General features: G+C 36.6%; 1 protein-coding gene across 1 annotated transcript in view; it reads right to left on the reverse strand.

Annotated features, from left to right (window-relative positions):
• The window catches only part of RRP1 (ribosomal RNA processing 1), a 51,133-nt gene extending 33,506 nt beyond the window's left edge, over nucleotides 1-17,627 (reverse strand). Inside the window, exons 1-2 of the mRNA XM_074213873.1 lie at nucleotides 17,453-17,627; nucleotides 15,041-15,123 (exon numbers count right to left, since the gene is read on the reverse strand). Coding sequence (XP_074069974.1) covers nucleotides 15,041-15,123; nucleotides 17,453-17,585 — 216 coding nt within the window. The 5' untranslated portion in view covers nucleotides 17,586-17,627. The remainder of the gene's footprint in view (nucleotides 1-15,040; nucleotides 15,124-17,452) is intronic.
• Nucleotides 17,628-23,235: the final 5,608 nt, after the last annotated feature.

A 23,235-nucleotide genomic window follows, 5' to 3' on the forward strand; every position in this document is an offset into this window, starting at 1 on the left:
ATCTTGTGGAGACTATAACTTCTATTTGGATCATTTTAATTTGGGGCATTTTTTTCTTGGGGTAAAGCTTTACACCTCTTATGCCAAATTACTGATTCTCTTTCAATTATTTCTTTCATAGCTCTTCATTTTTCAAATTTTCCCCCTCTATTCCTGTCATTTTATTTATAAGAGCATTTCAAAAAAATTTTTTTTTAAAACTTACTTCATTTCTTCCAGGAATTTTAAAACAACTTGTGCCCAGCTGTGGCACAGGAAAGAATTCAAGTAACTAGAAAGACACAAAATCTCATGAGATTTAACCATCAGCATATAAAAGGAGCAAATTTTGAAATAAAATATCCAGAAGGCTAAAAACCCAGTCTTACAACCAAGAATAAGTGACCCAGACAAATTGAGAGAAATCCTACAGGAAGAAAAAAGAATCTTTAAAGAAACAGAAGACTTCTAAGTATCTCTGGTGAAAAGACTTGAGATGAGTAAAATTATGAAATATAAACACAACAATCAAAAGATACAAAAAAGGCAAACACAACAAACAACTACATTGGACTTTACAAGGAAAACCTTGTGTTCCCTTAAAAACCTATAGTCTAGGGTATGCTAGTACATTGGTGTTGGAGATGTGAATTACTACAACCATTTTGGAAAAAATTTGAAAATTATGCAAATAAACTGATTAAAATGTCCATACACTTTAGGCACTAACCTTATGTCCCAAGGAATTCAATGGAAAAGAGAAAATTCAAATATGCCAAAATATTTCTAGCAGCACTTTTTGGGATAGCTAAAAATTGTAAAGGGAGTAGATGCTGATGTGACTGTAATAAAATATTACTAATCTCTCTTATTAAGATACATGACAATAGGACTATCTTTTGATATTCTTTGTGTCCATGGTATCAGAAACATAGCATGGGCTTAAAAAATGCTAACTAATTATGCTGTAAGAAATAATGAATGTGATTACTATTAAACATGCCCCCCAAAATTAAATAAATAAACATGCCCCCAAAACAGTATATAGAATGACTTCAACAATGTAAATGAAGACATAAAAAAATCAATCAAAAGCAAATATTACAAAATTATAGGGGTGGCTAGGTGGAGTAGTGGATAGAGCACTGGCCCTGGAGTCAGGAGTACCTGAGTTCAAATCCAGCCTCAGACACTTAATAATTATCTAGCTGTGTGGCCTTGGGCAAGCCACTAAACCCTATTGCCTTGCAAAAAAAAACAAAAATAAAAACAAAAACACAAAATTATATAGAAAAGTTTCTCCCCAAATAGATATGAGAAGACACTTTCACACCACTCCTTTGCAGAGGTGGATCAGCATTGTCTATAATTTCAGACTTTTTTTTTGATGTATGAATCAGTTTATTTATTTCAAAAAATAATTTTGTTGGGGGGCAGAGCCAAGATGGCGACAAAAGAGGAGTATCTCTTAAGTGCTGTTGATCAAAACCTATAAACTAAGGACTCTAACTAAATTTTAGAGAGACAGAATCCACAGAAGGATCCAGTGAGGCAGTTCTCCAACCCAAGGTAACCTGGAAAAGAGGGGAAAGGCTTCACTCCACGGGGTTGGAGGGGAGGTGGCCAGATTGAAGGAAGCCTCCTGGAGGCAGCCCCAGAGAGCTGGGAGCCGGCTCCCAGCAGCAGGGGAGCTTCCTGACCTACACCCCAGGGAGCAGCAGGCACAAATCAATGAGGGTCCTCTGCCAGAGGGAGCACATGAAGCCCAGCCCTCAGGGCACACAGCAAGCAGCATGGTGGCAGCAGCCCAGATCCAGGCACAGAAAGCAGAAGCTGGTAAGCAGGAACCCCGAGGGCATGAGGGCTGAGCCTAGGGAGGGGAGAGACTACCTTGCTGTCTTCTATACCTGGAACATGACTCTGGAGCTCTGACCACATGCAGATATTGATAGCAGTCTAGGCCCCCCATAAAACAGCAGGACCCCCGACCTCAGCACTGTGACAGAGGAGTCTGCTTGTGGTCATTCACAGACCAGGAGGTAGAGCCTCACACACAGAGATCCTTGTGGGGGGGGTGTCCCACTAATACTCAAAAACTCAGGAAGCACCCAAAACAAGGCTCAGGATGGTAAAATGAGCAAGCAGAGAAAAAAGAGCAAGAACATTGAGAAATACTTTACCTGTGATCCCAAGGAGGACCAAAACACTCAATCTGAAGATGAGGAAGTACAAGCTCCCGCATCTAAAGACTCCAAGACAAACAGAAATTGGGCTCAGGTTATGATAGAGCTCAAAAAAGACTTTGAAAATCAAGTGAGGGAGATAGAAGAAAAATTGGGAAAAGAGATGCAGGAAAAACATGAAAAAGAAGTCAGCAGCTTAGTCAAGGAGATCCAAAAAAATGCTAAAGAAAACAACATGTTAAAAACCAGCATAGGTCAAATGGATAAGAGTTCAAAAAGTTACTGAGAAGAATGCTTTAAAAAGCAGAATTGGCCAGATTGAAAAAGAACTAAGAAAGCTCTCTGAGGAAAACAAATCCTTCAGACAAAGAATGGAACTGAGGGAGGTTGTTGATTTTACGAGAAATTGGGAATCAATACTTCAAAACCAAAAAAATGAAAAATTAGAAGAAAATGTGAAACATCTCATTGAAAAAAACAACTGATATGGAAAACAGATTTAGGAAAGATAATTTTAAAATGATTGGAATACCTGAAAGTCATGATCAGGAAAAGAGCCTTGACATCATTTTCAAAGAATTACTACAGGAAAATTGCTCTGATATCCCAGAAGCAGAGGGGAAAAGAGAAATTGAGAGAATCCACGATCTCCCTGAGAAAGAGATCCCCCCCCAAAAAAACAACCCCCAGGAATATTATAGCCAAGTTCCAGAACTCCCAAGTCAAAGAGAAAATATTACAAGCAGCCAGAATGCCACGATTCAAATATCATGGAGCTGCATGCAGTCAGGATCACACAGGACTTGGCAGCAACTACATTAAGGTTTCATAGGGCTTGGAAAATAATATTCCAGAAGGCAAAAGAGCTTGGAATGCACTAGAGAATGATCTACCCAGCAAAACTGAATGTCCTCTTCCAGGGAAAAGGATGGACCTTAAATGAACCAGGGGATTTTCAAAAATGTTCCTGTTGGAATGGCCAGAGCTAAACAGAAGGTTTGATCTTCAAATACAGGACTCAGGTCAAACATAGAGAGTAGAGAAGGGGAAAATATGAGGGACTTAATGATGATGAACTGCATGTATTCCTGTATGGAAAAATGATACTGATAATACTCATATAAACCTTCTCATTTAATAGAGCAGGTAGAAGGAGCTTTTACAGATGAAGCACAGGAGAAAGCTGAATTTGAAGATATAATGTGGTGTAAAAATGGAGTCAATAGATAAAAGGGAAATGTAATGGGAGAAAGAAAAAGGAGAGGGGGGGGAATAGGCCAAGATATTTCATATAAGATTTTTTTTATTACAATGAGCTACTGCAATGATATGGAAGGTGGGAAGACAAGGGGGAATAAGGGAATCTTTGCTCTCATCAGAAGTGGCTAGGAGAGGAAACAGCATATATACTCAATGGGGTATACACATCTAGAGTAAGAAGGAGAGAGGGGGGATGTGAATGATGGAGGAGAGGATGGACCATGGGGGAGAGTGGTCAGATATAACACATTTTCTTTTTTACTTCTTGCAAGGGGCTGGGATTGGATGGCCTGTCCAGGACCCTAGGGCCAGGTGGATGCTGGGCCTAAGGGATGGTATGGGGGCTCAGGGTCTCTTGGCCTCAGGGCCAGGGATCTGTCTGCTGCACCACTCAGCTACCCTACAGCAGAGACAGAGTGAAAGGAGAGAGAAAATATAGTACATGGTAGTGAAAGGAGGGGGTTGCAATCAGCAATGACAACTGTGGAAAAATATGGAAGTATCTTTTGTGATGGACTTATCATAAAGAATGTAATCCACCCACTACAGAGCTGGAGGTGTTGGAACACAGACTGAAGCACATTTATTATTATTATTTGGGGGGGGGGGTTGCAGGGCAAATGAGGCTGTGTGGCCTGCCTGGGGCCCCACAGCTGGGTGATTTTTGGGTGTCTGAGGCCGGATTTGGACCTGGGTGATCCTGGCTCAAGGGCCAGTGCTTTGTCCACCACCTGGCCACCCCCTACTGTTATTATTACTATTTTATTTTATTTTGGGGTTTGGTTTTTTTTTTTGGTTTTTGCAGGGCAATGGAGTTGGGGTGGCTTGCCTGGGGTCACACAGCTGGGTGATTGTTGGGTATATGGGGCCGGATTTGGGCTCAGGTGCTCCTGGCTCCAGGGCTGGTGCTCCATCCACTGCACCACCTAGCCATACCTACTACTACTACTACTACTACTACTACTACTACTACTACTACTACTACTATTAATTTTAATTTTTTTTCTCCCCTTTATTTTAACGCTCATGTGGGTCTATATTTTTTTGGGGGAAGGGGTATTATGTTTACTCTTAAACAAGAATATTTTATTAATGTATAAAAACATTATTTGTACAAAATAAGAACAAATAAATGGAGAATTACAAAAAAAATAAAATAAAATGTATTCCTATTATAGGAGTTATAAATAAAAAAATATTCTGAGGGAAAATGTGGTCATTCTACTCTCATTAATGGAGAAAAGAGATTAAAGAAATCTTTAAAAATAAAAAAATAAAATTAATTTCTTTTATGTGGGATGGTTCTCTGAAAAGGGGAAGAGGGGAGGGGATACTGATGGAAACTATGGTCATCTAAAAAATACAATATAAACCCTATCATCATCAGAGATAATCACCAGGGCATGGGAGTAGTTTGGTCATATTTTGATGATCTTCAATAAAGAATGAAAAGGGAGAGGGAAAGGAAATACACTGGGAGGAGGGGAAAAGAAGGAAGATAGATGGGGAAAATGATTTCACATAAGGATATACTTACAAGCAGAAGACATAGAGAATACAAGGAGAAGGGGATAGGGGAAAATGGTCTCACTTTCATCTCAACTAGTCAAAGACCTGGAGAATATACATACACACATGCATACAAAAAGCTGAATGTAGAAACATGTTCCACTCAGCATGGCAAATATTGGGCAGAAAGAGACAGAAAGTAAGAGGAATAGTAAGCAGTTTAAGGAAGGGATTAGTCCTATGCAAAAATATTCTTAACTAAGGAAGTTGGATCTTATAGGAGGGTTTAAAAGAAAATAAATTGTTGATTGGGCTCTAGGTGGTAAAGAAACAGATTGGACCAAACCTATAGCACAAATGTGAGCTCCCTTTTTATCGCTTGTCACCATCTTCTTTGAAAAAAGGGGCAACATGGGGCAGCTAGGTGGCGCAGTGGATAAAGCACCGGCCCTGGAGTCAGGAGTACCTGGGTTCAAATCCAGTCTCAGACACTTAATAATTACCTAGCTGTGTGGCCTTGGGCAAGCCACTTAACCCCGTTTGCCTTACCAAAAAAAAAAAAAAAAAAAAAGAAGGAATACACTTGAAATAATTTATGCTTCTGTTGAAGAACTACAGAACTCAAGAACTATAATCAATCTAATGACCAAAGCACAATACTTACTAACACAGGAGTGATGGATTCAGGGTACAGAATGAGACATCTATTTTTGCACATTTCCCATATAGTAATTGCTTTGCTTAATTATTTATATTAGCAATCAAAAGTTTTGTTTTTATTTATTTTTCCAGTGGAGAGAAAATAGAAGAAAAAGAAAATTAATGCCTATTAAACTGATCAAAAGTAAAATAAAAGACATAAAAAAAATTATTTGAAGGAGTACATAAGTTTTGCCAAACTAAAAAAGTGCAATGATAGAAAAGAAGTTAAGATTATCTGCTCTAGACAATAATTAAGATCATTGTCTAGCTTGGCTCAAGACAGAAAAAGGGGGGGGGTGTCAAGACAGGATCACTGGACAACCTTTAGAGGGTGAGGGACTGCAAAGGGGATAGATGCAAAATTGTATCTTGATCACCCACTAGATCGCCAATTGCAGGTTAGATTCAGAATGAACTGAAAAAAGGAGAAGGGTAGAGTGTGACTTTCCCAGGTAGGAAGGCCCTGGGCTGCATACTAAAAAAGGAGGAAATACAGAGACAGCAGCAATAATACTGGTGTGGTTTGTACCACAGGAGAAAACAAAAGACTCACTTACAGCATCTGGCCCAGTCTGCAGTAGAATAAGCAAGGCAAGAATCCCGATTATATATATATATATATATATATATATATAAAGGAACCTACAGTTCAACTACTCTGAATCAACAGAGCTCTCCAGTTCAGCAACTGTCTACTGTTGCTCATACCTGAAAAGCAGCAATCAAAATTTTGCTTTGGATCAGATCACTTGGGGAGCACTTGGTCCTTAATCTATTCCTGAGATCTTAAAAATAATACAATAATACATCAAGAAAACAGTAACAGGAGCCAACTCTTCCCTCTAAAAATGTGACCAAAGGGAAACAAAACTGCGCATATCTTTTGCTCATCAACCCACTACTAGGAAATCATAAGAGGGGGGAGGGAGAACCCATGAACAAAAATATTCAAAGCAGCTCTTTGTATAGTGGCAAAGAACTGGAAATTGAGGAGATGCCCATCAATCGAAGAATAATTGAACAAATTGTGGTACACAAATGGTAGAGCTTTCTGTAAAAAGTCATGAGATGCAGACTGGCCAATATGACCAGAAAGGATGATGATCATTGTTGGAAGGGTTGTGGGACACTAACACACTGCTGGTGGAGCTGTGAACTCATCCAACCTTTCTGGAGAGAAACTTGGAACTATGCCCAAAGGGCAACAAAAATGTGCATACCCTTTGATCCAGCAATACCACTACTGGGTCTACACCCTGAAGAAATGATGAAAAAGGGTAAAAACATCACTTGGACAAAAAAATTCATAGCAGCCCTGTTTGTGGTGGCAAAGAATTGGAAATCAAGTAAATGTCCTTCAACTGGGGAATGGCTTAGCAAACTGTGGTGTATGTATGTCATGGAACACTATTGTTCTATTAGAAACAAGGAGGGATGGGAATTCAGGGAAGCCTGGAGGGATTTGCACGAACTGATGCTGAGTGAGATGAGCAGAACCAGAAAAACACTGTACACCCTAACGGCAACATGGGCGATGATCAACCCTGATGGACTCACTCATTCCATCAGTGCAACAATCGGACAATTTTGGGCTGTCTGCAATGGAGAATACCATCTGTATCCAGTGAAAGAACTGTGGAGTTTGAATAAAGATCAAGGACTATTACCTTAAATTTAGAATAAAAAACTAATATCTTATTGTATGATCTTGCTATCTCTTATACTTTATGTTTCTTCCTCAAGGATATGATTTCTCTTCCATCACATTCAATTTGGATCAATGTATACCATGGAAGCAATGTAAAGACTGGCAAATTTTCTTCTGTGGGGGGAGGGAAGTAAGATTAGGGGGAAAACTGTAAAACTCAAAATAAATAAAATCTTTAAGAGAAAAAAAAGAAATCATGAGATGTCAGACTTCAGAAAAGTCTGGAAAGAATTGAACGAACTAATGCTGAGTGAAGTAAGCAGAACTAGAAGAATATTGTACACATTAACGGCAATTTTGTGTGATAATCAACTGTGATGAACTTGCTCTTCACAACAGCATAAAGATCAGAGACAATTCTAAAGTACTTGCAACAGAAAATACCATCCACATTTGGAGAAGGAACTAAGGACTCTGAATGCAGGGCAGCTAAAGTGGAGAAGTGGATAGAGCACTGGTCTTGGAGTCAGGACTGGAGTTAGGATCTGACCTCAGAAAACTTGACTCTTACTAGCTCTGTGACCTTAGGCAAGTAACTTAACAGGGCCATCAAATCTGGCCACTGGTACTAGATGACTCTGGAGGAGAAAGAGAGGCTGGTATCTTAGCATAGCACCCCCTCCCTCAAATTTAATTCATGTGTTTGTCATGGCATCATTTCCCCTGATGTCATGGTCTTCTTCGAAAACAGAAGGACAAAAAAAAAAAAAAAAGGACAAAACATCATCAGACCAAAGCATACTATTTTCCATTTTAAAAATTTGTTTTGTTTTATGGGTTTTTTTTCCCCTTTCATGGTTTTTCCTCCTTTTTGCTCTGAAATATTCTTTCACAACATAAATAAATATTTAACATAGTAGGACATGCATAACCTAAATGATATTACTAGCTGTCAAATGGAGGGGGGAGAAGAGGGAGCGGAAAAAAATGTGCAACTCAAAACCTTACAAAAAAGAATATTGAGGGCAGCTAGGTGGCACAGTGGATAGAGCACTGGCCTTGGAGTCAGGAGTACCTGAGTTCAAATCCAGTCTCACACTTAATTACCTAGCTATGGGCAAGCCACTTAACCTCCAATGCCTTGCAAAAAACAGAACAGAAAAAAAATGAATATTGAAAACTATCTTTGCATCTGGTTAGAAAAATAAATTTATTTTTTAAAAAAGACTGGAAGTAGGTCAGAAAAAGTAAACTAAAAAACCCTATAATTTAATGAATTATTATGGTGGAGGAGACTCTCCAGATACAAATATCAAGAAGAGAATAACTAAAATATTTACAAGCAATGCCTCTGAGGAAGACACATCTTGGGCACGAAATCAATTAGAATTCTTGGAAAAAAATGAAATGAGTAAAAGAATTTTAAAGTTTTATAAAGATGAAATGCCATTGCTCAAGAAAGAGAACTGGAAATGAATTGAGAGTAATGGAATAAAGAATTAGAAAATAAATTAACAGTTTGACATGAGGTACAAACCTTGTCCAAACAAGTTCCCCAAAAATTAGAACAGACCAAAAAGTAGCCAATAATTCCATAAGGCAATTAAGAAATATTAAAACAAAATAAAAATATTGAAGAAAAAAAGTAGAAATCTATCTACCAGTCACCTACTTAAAGAAACTCCAAAATGAAAACTTCAGCAACATCAGCCAAAATCCAGAGCTTCCAGGTTAAAGAAAAAAATACTACAGGAAGCAAAAAAGAAAGGATTAAATAAGAATCACAGTCAAGATTACACATGATATAGCAGCCACCATTATAAAGAAGAATATGCTTGGAATATGCTATTCCAGAAGGCAAAAGAAAGGGTTTACAGACAAGAATAACTTAAACAGCTACAAAATGAAACAGGGAATTTTAATGAAATAGAAGTCTTCTGAGCATTTCTGATTTAAAAAAAGGGAGAAAGCAAAGGTTTGGAGAAACTGTGATAAAAGATAAAACGATGATAAAATGCATACTCTGAAATATGGAAAGAGAATATATGTTCCCTCAGAATCCTGTCATCATCAAGGCTCAAAGAGAAGTTCAATTAGGCAAGCTTACCTTTCTTTTTAATCTTGATTTTAAGAAAAGAATAGGAAAAGACAAGAAGAACACACTGAGAAAATTATCTCATAAGGGTGCACAAGTAGACAACAAAATAAATATGGAGGGAGAAGGGAAAGGTTGAGATGTGAACCTCAGTCTCACATAAACTGATTAAAAGAAGACTACACATACTGGATACAATAAGCTGGATACAGAAACAGATTTCATTCAACATGGAAATAAGAAAGATAGGGGTTGGGAAGGGGAAAAAAATGTCAAGGAAGACAGATTATAGGAATGATTAGTTCTAAGCAAAACAAAACTCTAAAGATGTACATATATACATATATACATATATATATATATATATGTATATATATATATATATATATATATATATATATATATATATATATATATATATATCTTTTTTTTTTAATGGCAAAGAATGAAAATCTAAGGGGGATGCCCAAGGATTCTAAAGAACAAATGATGAAACATGGTGCAGCTGGGTGGCAGGTCTAGAGTCAGGAAGACTCATCACCTCAATTTCAAATGTGATCTCAGATATTTAATCAGTTGTATGACACTGGGCAAGTCACTTACTCCCATTTGCCTTAGTTTCCTCATCTGTAAAATAAGCTGGAGAAGGAAATGTTAACCCACTCCAGTACCTCTGCCAAGAAAACCCCAAAAGGGGACACAGAAGAGTCAGACATATACAAAAAAAAATGACTCAACAACAAATGATGAAACATACTATTGATTTCCAGATGGAGTGAAGGATTCAGAATACAGACTGAGACCATAATCCTTTTTTGTAGATTATACGATGATCTACTTGGGAAAAAATTCAAATATGGCTTAAGAATTGCACTAAAACTATTGGGGCAATTTTACATAAGAACAAGTCACTCTCTAATAGATAAATGTGTATGAAAACATGGTTCCCAAAAGAAATTGCTAAATATAGCTATAAGAATAAATTGCTCCAACTCATTAGAGAAATGCAAATTAAAACAACTCTGAGGTTTTACCTTACATCTATCATAGTAGCAAACAGCAAAAACAGAAAATGACAATGATTTGGGAGGGATGTGGGAGGACAAGCACATTCATACATTTCTAGTAGAGTTGAGAATTGGTTCTGCCATTCTGGAAAGCAATTAGGAACAATTCCCAAGAAATAACTAAACTGGGGGCAGTTAGGTGGAGCAGTGGATAGAGTACCAGCCCCGAAGTCAGGAGGACCTGAGTTCAAATCTAGCCTCAGACAATAATTAACTAGCTGTGTGGCCTTGGGCAAGCCACTTAACCTCACTGCCCTGCAAAAAAAAAAAAAAAAAAAGAAATTACTAAATTGTACAAAGCTCGTGTAAACTTTTAACTATATGAAAAAAAATTCTCCATTAAGAATAAAAGAAATATAAATTAAAATAAATCAAGTTTTAACAAACAGATTCAACAGAATGGCAAAGACAAAAAAGGAAAACAACAATTACTGGAAAAGCTACATTATACTAATATTTGGATCTATACTTCAAAAATCAAGCATGCATGTCCTTTGACCCAGCCTAATATCACAAAGACATCAAAGAACAAAATATTTATACCAGCAGTTTCTGTTGTAACAAAACTAGAAACTAAATGGTAGTGATCAATTGAGGAATAGATAAATTATGGTACAGAAATATAATTGAACACTATGAAATGATGAACTATACTCAGAGAAATGTGATATGGCTTATATGAATTTATGCAAAGTAAAGTGAGCCAAACCAGAGCAATTTATAGGACTACAACATTTAAAATTCTGATAATTGCAATGATCAATGACAACAGAGTACCAATGACCTCCCTCAAAAGAGAAAGGATAAAACTAAAGCTGCAAGACGGGACCTATTTTATTGGATAGTCAATATGTATAGACTCATTTTATTTGACCATGCTTATTTTTTCAAGGGAAGAATTTTTAGTGGAATTTTTTTTTAGGAAGTACTGGGAATGGAAAAATTGAAAATTATTAGAAATGTCAGGGATCAGTGATGTCAAAATACAAATCAATAAAAGAGAGAAAAAACATATAAATGAACTGGCAACTTAAAGAATAGGCAACTAAAAAAAAACTAGAAAAAAGAACAAATTAAAAATCTTCAAATAAACATCAAAATTAAAATCCTGAAAATAAGAGATTAATAAAACTGAAAATTGAAATAATCATTGAATGAAAAAACTAGGAATTGGTTTTATAAAAAAACAAAATCTATAAACCATTGATTAATGTTCTAAGTTTCAAATTATAAGTATCAAAAATTATAAGTACCAAAATTTAAAGTATCAAATTGTAAGTATCAAAATTTATTATAAAGTATCGAAATTATAAGTATCAAAAATTAAAAACATAAATTATACTATCAATGAAAAGGAAATGAAGGCAAAATTAAAAGGAAATTAAGTTAGAAATTGTTTTGTCCAATTATATACTTAAAACAATCTATGGGAAATAGATGAATATTTATGAAAATATGAACTACCCAGATTAACAGAAAATACAACAGTCATATATCCCTTTGTTAGAAAAAGAAATTGAACAAGTCAATGATGAGGTCTCTAAGAAAAAATTCCCAGTACCAAATGGATATCTGAGTAAATTTTTCCAAACATTTAAGGGGGAAAAAAAAAGTAAAGGAAGAATGAACCAAATTTCATATGACACAAATGTAGTTTTGAAACTTAAACCAAGGAGAGTAACAACAGAGAAAAGTATAGACTAATTTCCTCAATGAATATCAAGGCAAACACTTTAAATAAAATGTTACCAAGGAAATTACTATATTACAAAGATCAAACCAGGTCAGATTTATACAAAGTTTGCAGGGCTAGTTCAAAATTATAAGCATAATTAAACATATCAATACGAAAAATCGTATGATTAGATCAGTAGATGCAGAAAGTGACAAAATACAGCACCCATTCTATTAAAAACACTATATACTTACAGAACCCTAGAGAATCATTTGGTCATTTGAAATGAATCATTTAAAAAAAAGATCAACTTTAGCAATGTTGTGGAGTAGAAAATAAACCCACACAAATCATTAGCATTTCTATATCCCACCCACAAAACCCAGCAGCAAGAGATAGAAAGAGAAATTCCATTTAAAATAACTGCAGTCAGTAGAAAATATTTGAGAGACAACCTGTCAAGACAAACCTAGGGATTATATGAATATTATAAACACTTGTCACATATATACCGATCTAAATAATTGGAAAAAAGTTACAATTCTGCTTAAGTTAATTTACTTAGTGCCATACCAATCAAACTACCGAAGAATCATTTTGTAGAGTTAGAAAAAATAATTAACAAAATTCATCTGGAAGAACAAAAGGTCAATATCAAGGAAATCAAAGGAAAAAAAAGGAAAGGAAAGTGACTGGGCAGTTTCAGATTTCTAACTACATTACAAAGCAGTAATCCTGAAAACAATCTGGCTAAGAATTAAGAGTAGTGAATCAGGGGAATAAATTAAGTACACAAAACATCAGCAGGGATCAGAGAGAGAGTCTAATTAGACAAGCATTGGGAGTGGTTCAATTATGAGATGATCTTAAGAATATAAAGAAAGGGGAAGAAGAATACACTTGAGTGGTTGAGGGAGGAGGGACTAAAGGAAGGTTAGAGAAAATTATCTCAATCCAAGTAAGCAAATAAACATCTATATAAACAAGAAAGAAGGAATGGGATGGATGGGGGTAGGGGAAAAGCTGAAGCTTGTACTTCACTTTCATCTGAACTGGTCAAAGAAAAAATATACCCATTCACAGAGTTTCCTATAATAATATAGTTTGCTCAACAGGGAAATAAGAAAGTGGAAAAAGAAGAAATTAGACAGGGGTAGTAGATTAAGGAAAGAATTCATTTTTTTTTTTGGTGGGGCAATGGGGTGAAGTATTTTGCCCAAGGTCACACAGCTATTAAGTATCAAGTGTCTTGAGACTAAATTGAACTCAGGTCCTCCTGACTCCAGGGCTGGTGCTCTAACCACCACATAATCTAGCTGTCCAGAAGGGCATAATCTAAACAAAATAATTCCTGAGGATCTTCAAAAATATTTATAACTCTTTTTGAGGTAGTAAAGTATGGGAATCCAAGAAGGTATTCATGTGGCTGTGACATATGTGAAAGAATACACTTGTGATATAAGAAATGATAGATGGTTTCAACGAGACCTAGAAAGAGTCTTATGAACTAATAGAATCAGGAATGTATACAATGTTGAAAATGTAATGGTTAAATATTTAGGGGGCAGCTAGGTGGCACAATGGAGAGAGCACCAACGCTTGAGTCAGGAGGATTTGAGTTCATATCCAGTCTCAGACACTTAATAAATACTTAGCTGTGTGACCTTGGGCAAGTTACTGAACTCCTCATTTCCTTGTTAAAAAAAAAAAAGATTTAGAACTCTGATTAATGCATTGACCAAATTAGAGTCCAAAAGTCTAATGATAAAACATGCTAACCAACTAAGATTCAGAACACAGAATAGCTAATGTGGAGAGTTGATTTTTTTGACATCTGTAACAAGATCTTATTTTTCTAACAAGATCTTATATTTTTCCTTTATTGTTAAGGGAAGGATTGGGGAGAGGCAGAGAAGGTAGATTTTTCTTATCTGGCCTCAGACACTTAATAATTACCTAGCTGTGTGGCCTTGGGCGAGCCACTTAACCCCATTGCCTATCAAAAACCTTAAAAAAAAAAAAAAATATATATATATATATATGTATAATTTTTTTAAATGCCTAGAGGAGAATAAAAGGAAATTTTTAAAAAATGCAAGAAAACAGAGAAACAAAACAGACTGAATTTACTATATAGAGAATTAAACAAATTCAAATTGTACAAAAAATATTTTCAGTTTCATATATAATTTTTTTTGTTTTCATATTCACTTGGTTATTGTCAAATTCAAAATAACTGTGTATGAGAGTGTGCATGTTTACCTACACAGTGAAACCAAACATAACAGATTAGAGTGTAAATTAAAGATAATTATCTGAGGACCTGGAATAGGATTATTTTCAGTGGCACCTAGATAATTATCTGAGGACCTGGAATAGGATTATTTTCAGTGGCACCTGGAAGGAGGCTGCTAATATCAGGGCTCAAGATAATACTGAAAAGAAGAAAAAATTTCTTTGAATTTTTCCATCTCCCTTTCTGTGGTCTTATCCCCTGCTTTGGATTCAATGCAAGCTAAGCCCTGTCAGTATCATTCTTCCTATAACCTTTCCTCTAAAGTGTTAGATGTTCCAAAATAATGTAAGATGTAATGGAATATAAGATATAATGGGAACAAATTAGAAGACCTAGGTTCAAATCTAGGCTCTGATGTTTCTTACTTATGTGACCTTGGATAAATGACATAGCCTTCCTAGGTCTCAGGTTTCTTATTCTATAAAACAAGAAAGTTGGTACTAATTCTATAAGATTATTATTCTAAGTATCAGTCACTCCAAATGAATAGAAAACCAATGGTGCTAATAATTGTGGCTCAATTCTCTCTGCATTAATATAGCTTTTGATCATCCTGGTGAATCTGTACTAGAAAGGTCCTTCTATGACTAAAGGGAGGCCCCTTCCACATTTGCTTAGGATCTTACCTGTAGGAGAGGTTTGTCCTGCATCCACATACAGTAGAAAAGCCCTTTCCATATTTTTAGCAATTCTTCGTGACTGAAACCACCTAAATCAAACAAAAATGACATTTAAATTTCACTGGTTCAAACTCTCGTATTAATTTTAAAAAGTTAACAAAACCATTGTAACATAACAAGGAATCACACAAGCACTGTGAAAGCAAAATTTTAACAAAGAAACACTGTTCAAAAAAGAATAATCAGAATGTTAAAGTGTCAGTTTCCTTAGCAGCAACATAGCAGAGAGAACAAAGTGTTAAAACTGGAGTCAGGAAGATCTAAATTGGAATCTGACATTAGCTGTTTTCGACCTCTGTTACCCTAGGCAAGCCACTGAGCCCTCAAGTTTCTTCCTTTGTAAAATGATAGTAATATCACTTATCTCACACAAATGAGATACCACTAAAAGCTATTGGAAAACCTTAAGCAATATAAATTTTTACTATTATTGCCTGTATTTAAAATAAATAGAACTCATTATAGAACTATTTTCATTCTCCCCAATCCAAGCTGATCCCAAATTCATTTTGAGTTCAAATTCAAGGGGTTTCTTTCCCTTTAGAACAAATGATCAACAATATGGATATACATTAAATTTAGCCTGAATGGCCTTAACACTACCATGGCAGAATAGCCCCTCAGTATTTGGAAGTAATTCAAAATCAATTGAATTCAAGTTCAATTCAAACATTATTTATTAAGTGAAAAGCAGTTTGCTAAATAGTGGCATAAAAAGATAAAATGTTGCAACAGAGAGATTTTATATATATATATAATAGGGAGAGAGAATCTTTTAAGGACATAATATGTACAAAGAAAAATATAGTATTAAAGCATACTGTAATAAATTTTGATGAAAGATTGAACACATAGTTGGGGCAAACAGGAAAGACTTCACAGAAGTTAGAAACAAGTATATTCCTCTTCCCCTTTATTTGTATTAACAAACATTTATTAGGCACTTATCTGTAAGACACAGAAACATTCCTAATGTGGGGGGGGCACAACTATGTAATATATAAAACATAAAATGAAAAGGATTCATCTTCTATTTGTCTTCCTGCCTCTGGTCTCACAATAATCCTATCAATCTTCCTCTCATCTATCAAAGTGATCTTTTGGGAGTAAAGGTAGCCTATATGCACATCCATTGGCTCCCTATTAGCTCTAAAATCAAATATAAAAACCTCTTTTCAGCCTTTTTAAAACTCTCCATAATCTGACCCTTTACTAGCTTTCAAGTTTTCTCCTATCTTACTCCCCACTTCAGGTACCGTTCCTCTCCATTGGCATTTTCAATACTTGGAATTCTCTTAATCCTCTTGTCTATTTATTCTGGTTTGCTTCTAGAAATTCCACTTAAAATCCCTACTCTATGTCCCCAGTGAAGTCACTTAATCTGTCTGCCTCAGTTTATTCATTTGTAAAATGGGGATAAAAGCACCTCCCTCCCAGGGTTACTGTGAGGATAAAAACTTATTACTTGTAGAGAATTCTGCAAACCTTACAGTGGCATATCAGTGCTAACTTTTGCAATTATTTTTTACAATTATTTACACCTTCAGCAGCAGCATAAGAAATTTATCTTGATCGTCTAAATTATCCCCCCCCCCACTGGGCTCAGTTTGTTTGCTTTTCTTTGAATCTGCAACAACTAATACAATGCTGGGCTCATAACAGGCACTGAATACTGACTATGTTTATTATTTCCAATTTATCAGGTATATATTGTGTGTCTCTTCTCTCCCATTCATTGTATTCCATAGAACAGTTCCTGACACATAAGGGCTTATTAATAAATGCTTGTTGAGGGACGGTTAGGTGGTGCAGTGGGTAGAGCACGGCCCTGGAGTCAGGAGAGCCTGAGTTCAAATGTGATCTCAGACACTTAATAATTAGCTGTGTGACGTGGACAAGCTGCTTACCTAAATAAATAAATGACTCAAACTGCCATTTTATGATTCTTGTTGAGTAAGTCGCTATTTTTTAATTAGAATAGTTAAAAAATAAATACATATTTGGATCTCGCTGGCCCGTGGCTGTACGACCTCTATTTTGGGAAAGGGGCACCGTGCCCCCCGGCAACTGTCCCGGGAGTCTGCGGCCTGGCATCCGCGCCTGGCGCACTCCGGTGAGCAAGCAGGGCCGGGCAGGGAGGGCGGAAGGCAGAAGGCGCGGGGGGCCCTACCCGCCCCCGGCCCGGACACTTCGCTGCCGAAGCCGCGGGCCCCGAGAATCCGCCAGCAAGCTGCGGGGGGGCCTAATCCCTACAGGAAGAGCCGGCGGGGCCCGCGGGTCACCGGCGTGATGACCCGGGCGCCGCCCCCCAGAGTCCCGGCCCACGTGCCGCCGCGCTCGGCCCTCCGGGGGCCCTACCTGAGGCGGCTCCGGTCTTGGCGCGGATGTACCTCCGGAGCTGCCTCACCGCTCGGTCTCGGGTCGTCTTCTCGTTGCCGGCCAGTCGCTGAGCGAGCTGGATTTCCGAAGGGAGCGCCGGGACCGGAGACATGTCGCCCAATAACTCCGGAACAGGGAAGACGCGACGGAGAGCGCGGCGCGGCGCAGCGTTGACGTCACAGTCGCTCTGGAGAAGCGTCACGTGGGAAAGGCCGAGCGCCACCTTCAGGGCGACCCCTGAAGCGTGGAACTGCGACCTGAGACCTCGAAAGGTCAATTCCTTAAAGTGTACATTGCTAATTTATTACATTCAGACAATTAGATCCACTGCTCAGAAACTGTATGAATACGATTATACAGTATCCTCACCCAAATAAAGGCAGATCTAAATAAGTGGGAAAATGGCTAGGTGGCTACCCAACAGTTCTACTCCTTATTCAGTGCCCTACCAATCAAACTACCAAATATTTATTTTACCGAGTTAGAAAAATAGTAATAAAATCCATCTGGAAAAAAATAAAAAATAAATAAAAGTTTTTAAAAATTAAAAAAATAAAAAAAAATCCATCTGGAGCAACAAAAGGTCAAAAATAACAAGGGAGGGGCGGCTAGGTGGTGCAGTGGATAGAGCACGAGCCCTGGAGTCAGGAGTTCCTGAGTTCAAATCCGGTCTCAGACACTTAATAATTACCTAGCTGTGTGGCCTTGGGCAAGCCACTTAACCCCATTTGCCTTGCAAATCCTAAAAAAAAAAAATAGCAAGGGAACTGATGGGAAAAAAAATGCAAAGGAAGGTGGCCTAGCTCTGCCAGCTATACCATAAAGTGACAGTCTTCAAAACTGCCTGGTACTGGTTAAGAAATAGAGAAATGAGGGCAGCTAGGTGGCGTAGTGGATAAAGCACCGGCCTTGGAATCAGGAGTACCTGGGCTCAAATCCAGTCTCAGACACTTAATAATTACCTAGCTGTGTGACCTTGGGCAAGCCACTTAACCCCATTTGCCTTGCCAAAAATCTAAAAAAAAAATAGAGAAATGAATCAGTAGGATAAGTTTAAAAGAAACTGCAATAAATGACTACAACTATCTACTATTTAGCAAAACCAAAGATATCAGCCTCTGGAGTAAGAACTCACTGTCTGACAAAAATTGTTGGGAAAACTGGAAATAGTATGGCAAAGACTAGGCATAGATGCACATCTCATACCCTATACCAAAACAAGGTCAAAATGGGTACAGGATTTACAATGTATACCATGGAAACAATGTAAAGACTGGCAAATTGCCTTCTGTAAGGGGTGGGGGGAGGGAAGTAAGACTAGGGGAAAAATTGTAAAACTCAAAATAAATAAAATTTTAAAATGGGTATAGGATCTAGACATAAAGCAGGACACTATAGATAAATTAACAGACCAAGAAATATTCTATCAGCTCTATGGAAAGGGAACAAATTTATGACCAAACAAGAAATAGAGTGTATTATAAATTACAAAATGAATAATTTTGACTATATTTAATTAAAAAGTTTATGCACTAAGAAAATCAATGCTGCTAAAATTAGAAGGAAAGCAGAAAACTTGGAAACAATCTTCACAACTAGGAGTTCTGATAAAGGTCTCATTTCTAAAATATATAGAGAACTGCATCAAATTTATAAGGTTACAAGTTATTCCACAATTGATATATGGTCAAAGGATATGAATAGACAGTTTTCAAATGAAGAATTTAAAGTTATATATAATCATTTGAAAAAGCTCCAAATCATTATTGATTAGAGAAATGCAAATTAAAACAACTTTGAGGTATCACCTCACACCTGTCAGATTGGCTAAGGTGACCAAAAGGGAAAATGATCAATGTTGGAGAGATTGTGGGAGGGTTGGGATATTAATGCATTGGAGCTGTGAACTGATCCAGCCATTCTGGAGAATAATATGGAACTATGCCCAGAGTGCAATAAAAATGTTCATACCCTTTGACTCAGTAATTCCAATTCTAGGTCTATTTCCAGAAGAAATCATAAAAAATGGGAAAGGTCCCACATGTTCCAAAATATTCATAATGCTCTTTTTGTGGTTGGCAAAGAATTAGAAATTGGGGGGATACCCATCAGTTGAGGAATGTTTAAACAGGTCATAATACAAAAATATTATGGAATACTATTGTTCTATAAGAAACCATAAATGTTCAGATTCTAGAGAAGCAGGGAATGAATTGTAGGATCTGATGCTGAGCAAAGGGAGTAGAACCAAGAGAACAATGCACACATTAACAATATTGTGAAATGATCAACCCTAATGGAAGCAGATCCTCTCAGCAGTTCAAAGAGCTAGGACAAACCTATTGGATCAGCTATGGACAATGCTATCCCCATCTAGAGGAAGAAAACAAAACTAAACTAAACAAAAAATTCTTCAGAATCTGATGAATATTACATTCACTTTTTAAAAACTATCTCTTATGTATTTCTTTCCCTTAATCCTAATTCCTCATACCAAAAATGACTAATCTGTAGACATTGTTAACACAAATGTATATGTACAATATTAACCTATTTGCCACTGAGGAGAGGGGATTGGGAAGGAAGAGTGGAAAGAAATTTTGTAACTTAAAAATATACTTAGGCATATGGATGAATATTGAAAATCTTTTATAATGTATTTGAAAAAATAAAATATCAATAAAAAATAAAGTCAAAGCAGAACTGAATGATTTTAGGAAAACTAAAAAAAATTATGCAGTTAAAGAGGATTATGATCTTTATCTTTGACCACCATTTTCACTTTTCCTATTGCAGCACCATTATAAATTCCAAGGCTACCTCAATGTTGGGTTAGCAAACTACAGTATTATCCTCAGCCTCTCCTACAATGCTTTGTTTTATTTTATTTTAAATTCTATTCATTTAAGGCAGGTGACACAGCAAGGCAATTATTAAGTGTCTGAGGTTGGATTTGAACTCAGGTCCTTCTGACTTCAGGGTCAGTGCTCTATGCTCTGTGCTACCTAGTCACCCCCATAATGCTTTGTTGACTAGAGAACCTTAATTCATGTTGAGTGAATTGAATTGACCCATAAATTCACCCTAAGGAATTCCTTTCAGAAAGTCTTAGTGCTAGGGGCAGCTAGGTGGTGCAGTGAATAAAGTACTGGCCCCTGGAGTCAGGAGTACCTGGGTTCAAATCCGATCTCAGACACTTAATAATTACCTAGCTGTGTGGCCTTGGGCAAGCCACTTAACCCCATCTGCCTTGCAAAAAAAAAAACAAACCCTAAAAAAAAAAGAAAGTCTTAGTGCTGTTGCCATCTCAGTATTCCTCCCTTATCAACAGCTATAAATTTCAAAGGAGTTATTAAATTGAATCTCTCGGAGACCCTTATGATCATAAATCATAGAATCATAGATTTTGAAATATTAACTCACATTCATATACCTATTCCAAGTCACACTTATCTATTGGGGAATACACATCCAGGGTCATCCCAGTCATTCTGATTCACATCTGGCCTCAGGATCAGATGGCTTGGGAGGAGAAAGTGAGGCTATCCCAGCACCCACTCTCTCACTCAAATCCAATTCACTGAATGCCATGGCATCATCTCTCTGATGTCATGATCTTCCAGAACAAAGACAAACATCATGATCATCAGGGAATAACTTTAGTATATATGTATGTGTGTGTGTGTGTGTGTGTGTGTGTGTGTGTGTGTGTATATACACATATGTATATGTATATAAAATACATCCACACGTGTACATATATTTATATGTTCCTATATCTTATACAGGTGAGCTAGATGGCTCAGTTGATAGAATAGTGGACCTAGAGTCAGAAAGATTATTCCTGAATTCAAAACTGGTCTCAGATATTTCATTGCTAAGCAAGTCACTTAACTTGTCTGCTTTAGTTTCCTCCTCTATAAAATGAGCTGGAGGAAGAAGTGGCCAAAAAACTCTGCTAGGAAAAGTCAGGCATGACTGAAATGACTGAATACATGTCATATATAATGTGTATACATAGAAATATAACAATTTTTAAAAGAATTGCAAACTATTAACAATCTTATGATGATGATGATGATGATGATGTGTGTGTCCTTTGTTCTAGAAGAAGACTATGACCTCAGGGAGATGATGCTATGAAAAACAAGTGAATTGGGTTTGAGTGAGGGAGTGAAAAGAATATTAAAAAATGTTCAAAATCAGGCATGGCTAGGTGGCACAGTGGATAGAGCACCGGCCCTGGAGTCAGGAGTACCTGAGTTCAAATGTGACCGCAGACACTGAATCATTACCTAGCTGTGTAGCCTTGGGAAAGCCACTTAACCCCATTGCCTTGCAAAAAAAAAAAAAAGTTCAAAATCGCTATTGAGAAGAGAAATGCAATTAAAACAACTATGAAATACAAGTTTACTCCTATGAAAAATAACAAACACTAGAGAGGTCGAGGGAAAAATACTTGCATTAATAAATTGTTGATCAAGTTAGTTGAAATTAATTTAGTCATTATGTAACTATGCCCAAAGAGCTATAAAACTGTGATTCAAAATACTGCTACTAGAAGTGTACCCCAAAGAGATCAATGAAAAAGAAAAAGACCTTATATTTCATAGCAGTTCTTTTTTTTGTCATAGTAAAGAATTAGAAATTGAGAGGTTGCTCATCAATTGGGAAATGGTTCAAAAAATTGTAGCAGATGATTATGATGGAGTATTGTTTACTTTGGTAAATGCGCTGGGGGATGGCAGAGGAAACATGAGAGGTCATGTATGAAGAACTGGGAAATTATTGTGTAAAGTAACAGCAAATTTGTGGTGATGATCAACTGTGAAAAACCTGGTTATTCTTGTCAATACAATGATCCAAGATAATTGCATAGTACTCAATATGAAAAAATGCAGTCCACCTCCAGAGAGAGAACTGTTGGACTCTCAGTGCAAATTGAAATATAATTTTCTTACTTTTTAAAACTTTTTTAATGATGTAGCTAATGCAAGAATATATTTTACATAATTTCACATGTATAATTGATATGGTAGGGAAAGGGGTAGGAGAAAAGGAGAAAATGAAGAACTAAAAATTTCAAAAGAAGGTAAAAAATAAGTAATAAATTTGTTTAGAGAAAAGAAATTGTTTTCCACACTCACTGTTGGATTAGTCATTAGGAGCAGGGGACAGATAATAAAGATTATATATTGATATGTTAACAAAATATAAATGCATTACTAAGTCTTGGTACCCAGTCAGAAGAACCTTACATGAACTGATGCTGAATGAAGTGAGCAGAAGAAAGAGAACATTGTACACTTTTAATAGTAACATTATGAGATGATCAACTAACATAAACTGAGCCCTTCTCAGTAATACAGCGAATCAAAGACAATTCTAAAAGACCTACAATAAAAAATGCCATTCACATCCAGAGAATAAATTATGGAATCTGAATGCAGATCAAAGCATACAATTTTTACTTTTTTTAAAATTTGTGGGGTTTTTTGTTTTTTTCTTCTTGTAGTTTTCATCTTTTGTTTTATTCTTCTTTCACAGTCTGACTAATATGGAGATATCATTAACATGATTGTACATATATAACTAATATCATATTATTTGTCCTAGGGTGGGGAAAAGAAAGGATGGGAGAGAGAAAACTTTATAAAAATGAATGTTGAGGGCGGCTAGGTGGCGCAGTGGATAAAGCACAGGCCCTGGAGTCAGGAGTACCTGGGTTCAAATTCGGTCTCAGACACTTAATAATTACCTAG

Source organism: Macrotis lagotis, chromosome 1 (assembly GCF_037893015.1).
Source record: "Macrotis lagotis isolate mMagLag1 chromosome 1, bilby.v1.9.chrom.fasta, whole genome shotgun sequence".
NCBI lineage: Eukaryota > Metazoa > Chordata > Mammalia > Peramelemorphia > Peramelidae > Macrotis > Macrotis lagotis.